General features: G+C 38.6%; 1 protein-coding gene across 1 annotated transcript; it reads right to left on the reverse strand.

The window, feature by feature from the left end:
• Positions 1-229: 229 nt before the first annotated feature.
• Positions 230-3709, reverse strand: LOC129409884 (uncharacterized). Its single transcript, XM_055156798.1, has 5 exons — positions 3510-3709; positions 1765-2115; positions 1478-1558; positions 438-533; positions 230-291 (listed from the first exon to the last, which is right to left on the reverse strand). Exons 1-5 carry the CDS (start codon positions 3541-3543, stop codon positions 230-232), a joined length of 624 nt encoding a protein of 207 aa, XP_055012773.1. The 5' UTR covers positions 3544-3709.
• Positions 3710-3960: the final 251 nt, after the last annotated feature.

The raw sequence follows: 3960 nt of genomic DNA on the forward strand, positions 1-3960 counted from the left end.
ACTGTTAGGATCCAACAACCACAACAATTACGATGTCCGAATCCCAAAACTAAAACATGACAATATCAGAACCAGAAACAAAAGTGATATGGTTCAAAAGACTTGAAAAGATCGACTTTGACAATAGACACATCCCACTGGGAAAACAAACATGGAGGTTTGATGTTCTCTTTTTCAGAGGATCCTTCCCAGTGTGAATTACACGATGACCAGAAGTCTGAAATTTGGTTCACATGTATCGAAGAATCCTCACCTCCAGTATCTGAGCAGATCCTGGAGTCTGGGCAGATTCTGTGTGAACATACAAACATAGAGTTATAAAGACTTCTACTAACATGTTCCATCTGTTACTATGATCCACTCCTGGATGAATAAATATGTGTATTATACTTTTTCAAGTATAAACTTGCACTGTGCTGTGTTTGCAGGAGTCTGACCTGGTGCTGAGCTGTTTCTCTTTCTCCAGTACAGGACGAGTGTCAGTGACAGGATGAGCAGAGCGCTCAGGCTCAGGCCCACGTACAGCGCCACATCTGCAACAACAACAACAACTCACATCACATCAAATGATTTCTCCACACCATGTCGGCCATGTCAATTTACTCATAGTTTTAGTCATTCTGATGTTTTATTTGTTTTTTTTAGTCAGTGACAATATAACTAAATATTTAGTCGATGAAACTAAGTTGGGTCCAACTGCACCATTTTGGCCGTGACAAAAGATCTTTGATTTTGGGGAAAATGTGGAGTTGTAGCTCAAAATCGTGGCTCACAGGTCTGACAGTGACACAGACACAAAGATCAAACTGTGTTGGTCGTTCATAAACTCGGCTGCAAACTTTGGTCGTACATGCTGAGACCCGTCACACAGTGTGAATGTGTGTTGTTTTCTATTGAAATTCTTCATGTTGTGTAGTGACGCCCAAATGTTGTAAAGACAAAAAAGCTGCAGTGGACACCAGACTTAACTCAGGTTTATGAGACACTGTCTCCTTGGACGTTTCACCATTTTCTTTGAAGCTGGTTCTCTGAGCTCCCTCAGTATTTGCTCTGAATTGAAAAAATGAGATTTCACAAAAAAATTTGAATTGAGCGTTAAGCCCTGCAGTCTGAACGTAGCCTTAGTTTCAGAGTAGTTTCAGTGTAGTTAGCTCCTCCTTCAGGCAGACATAAGGAAGTGTCCACCAGCGTCTGACCAGAACTGAAGAAGAAGCTTGGAGGAGCTGAGAAACGTCTTTGACCAAAATAAACTTTTGTCCTGTTGACAAATTGAATTTGTCCTTTGCTGTTGGAGCAGATGCAGGGCTGGTACCACAGGACACAACTGATGTCGTCAACATGAGCTGCACTGCTCTGTCTGAAGCTCTGTCACTCCAGTCACACTGTAGATACTTTTAGCCTTAACCAGCAGTTTTTCAGTGTTTGCTTTTGTTGTTTTTTGTTGTGGTTGTGTCGTTTGTGAGTAAAGTGTGTGTACCAGACGATGAGGTGTGGTCCTGCTGATCTTCAGATGCTCTGGGCTCCTCGACGTCTCCAAGAGCAGAGCCGGAACTCTGAGCTGGAGACAAAAAAACATGAGAATTATACAAAGACGTTCATGGTTTGTGCTCGTTTTTAATTGGCATTGTGTGATTAAAGGTGCAGTGTGTGTTCTCTAGTGGAGGGTTTGCCACCTGCTTCACCAGTCTCCATGGAGATAAACAAACAATACAACAATTTTAGGTGAGGAATCCATGAATGATATGATAAAAACACAAAACTTACCACTGGTGACGTAAATGTCAACGTCCACAAATTTATACTGATTGTTCCCTTCTGCAAATGTTACCAGACCACATCTGTATAATCCGGCGTCAGATTTCTGCACGTTTCTGATGGTCACGTGCATCAGATCTGGAAACGAAGGACGCTTCTCATATTCAATACTGTATCTGCCTCTCGTTCTGAGGTCTATGAAAGTTGAAACCAAATAATCTACACCTGATTCACAGGGACTTTTACAGAAGATCCTCCAGTGCCCAGATGTGTAAAATGGACATTTGAAGTTGAGATCTTCTCCTTCTTTCACTTCCAAAACTTTCACTGCTGCGGTGGACGGACCTCCACAACAAAGCGCTGTCCCAAGAGATCAACACAAAATAATAATCAGCGTTGGGAAGGTGACTTTTAAAATGTAATCCCCTACAGATTACAGATTACACACACCAGAATGTAGTTTGTAACAGAATCCATTTAATTACTTAAAGTGAGTAATGTAATCTGAATACTTTGGATTACTTGATTTGCTGTAGAGAAACAAAGACTGGTTTCAGTGTTGGGGAGTAACAGATTACATGTACCGGAGTTATGTAATCAGAGTACAAATTGATGAGTAACTGTATTCGGTTACAGTTACTGTTTCAGTGAGTGGTAATTGGATTACAGTTACTTGGTTGAAATAAATGGATTACACGGCAGTATTTTCCATGTCTAAAACCAGATTCCAAACCAGGTCTAAAACCAAGTCTAAACAAGGTCAAAACCAGGTCCAAACCAGATCTAAACCAGGACTAAAACCAGATCTAAACAAGGTCTAAACCAGGTCTAAACCAGGTCTAAAACCAGGTCTAAATCAGGACTAAACAAGGACTAAACCAGGTCTAAAACATTTAGTTTTAGACTTGACTATTTTGTGCTTTTTTCTTCATCAGCCACATCAACAGTGACAAAAAAAAACACATGAGAAAAAAATAATAATAATTTGAAAAAAAATTGTAGAAAAAATGTAGATTGTAGTTTAATTTTTTTTTTTTTTTTTTTTTTTTTTGAAAAAAAATTTAAATTATTTATTTTTTGAGTTGGTGAAAAAAAAAACACCTAGAAAATAGGGCCCAAATGACCTGCCTCTTTTTTGTTTTTTCATCAGCCACATCAACAGTGACTAAAAAAAAAAAAAAAAACACAAGAGAAATTTTTTTTTTTAAATGTAGAAAAAAAAATGTAGATTGTAGTATTTTTTAGATTTTTTTTTTTTTTTTTTTTTTTTGAATTGGTTAAAAAAAAAAAAAAAAAAAAACACTTAGAAAATAGAGCCCAAATGACTTGCCTCTTTTTTTTCTCTCTCTCTCTTGCCTCTCTGGGCTTCCGTACTTTTACTTGAGTCATTTTTGAGTGACTATTTTGTGCTTTTTTTTTTTCATCAACCACATCAACAGTGACAAAAAAAAAAAAAAAACACAAGAGAAAAAATGTTTAAAAAAAAAAAAAAATAGTAGAAAAAAATGTAGATTGTAGGTTTTTTTTAGATTTTTTTTTTTTTTTTTTTTTTTTTAATTGGTAAAAAAAAAAAAAAAAACACTTAGAAAATAGAGCCCAAATGACCTGCCCCTTTTTTGTTTTCTCTCTCTTGCTTCTCAGTGCTTCCGTACTTTTACTTGAGTAAGATGATTTTAAAGTAACACTGCTCTGCTCTGGCTGTGACTTCTCCACCCTCCTCTGAACACGACATAAACAGACGAGAGGAAACTTACCAAGAAGCAGCAGTGAGACGGTGTGGAGCCTCATGTTCACACTTTCATTTGACAGTAAATCAGATCACGTGTGTGTCTCCAGAGTCTTAAATATCTGTCCGCACGAAAGTAAAAACAATCTTCTTCCTTCCTCTTTTTCACACTCGGACTCTTCTTGAAGGCAACCCCACCCCCTGGCCTCGACTGAACCAAACAGAATATTTTCCCTTGAAAACTGGATTGGGAAAGTCTATTTCTGTCCAAAAATACGGGAGGAAATCTGCGTGCATACGGTGACGCTGAAGTGTGTTGAATACGTACGGAAGTTTTCACGCCACGCATTTTCTTCAGCTCCTCCTTCCACAAAGTCGTCGCACCGTCGTCTGGTCCTCCAGGTCTCGTCCAGATCCGTCTGACTCGACTGAGACGACCTGGTGCGTCCAGAATCTGACAGAGGTGATTGCAGATCCTT

Source organism: Boleophthalmus pectinirostris, unplaced genomic scaffold (assembly GCF_026225935.1).
Source record: "Boleophthalmus pectinirostris isolate CB_2022bp ecotype Guang Dong unplaced genomic scaffold, ASM2622593v1 HiC_scaffold_20, whole genome shotgun sequence".
Lineage (NCBI taxonomy): Eukaryota > Metazoa > Chordata > Actinopteri > Gobiiformes > Gobiidae > Boleophthalmus > Boleophthalmus pectinirostris.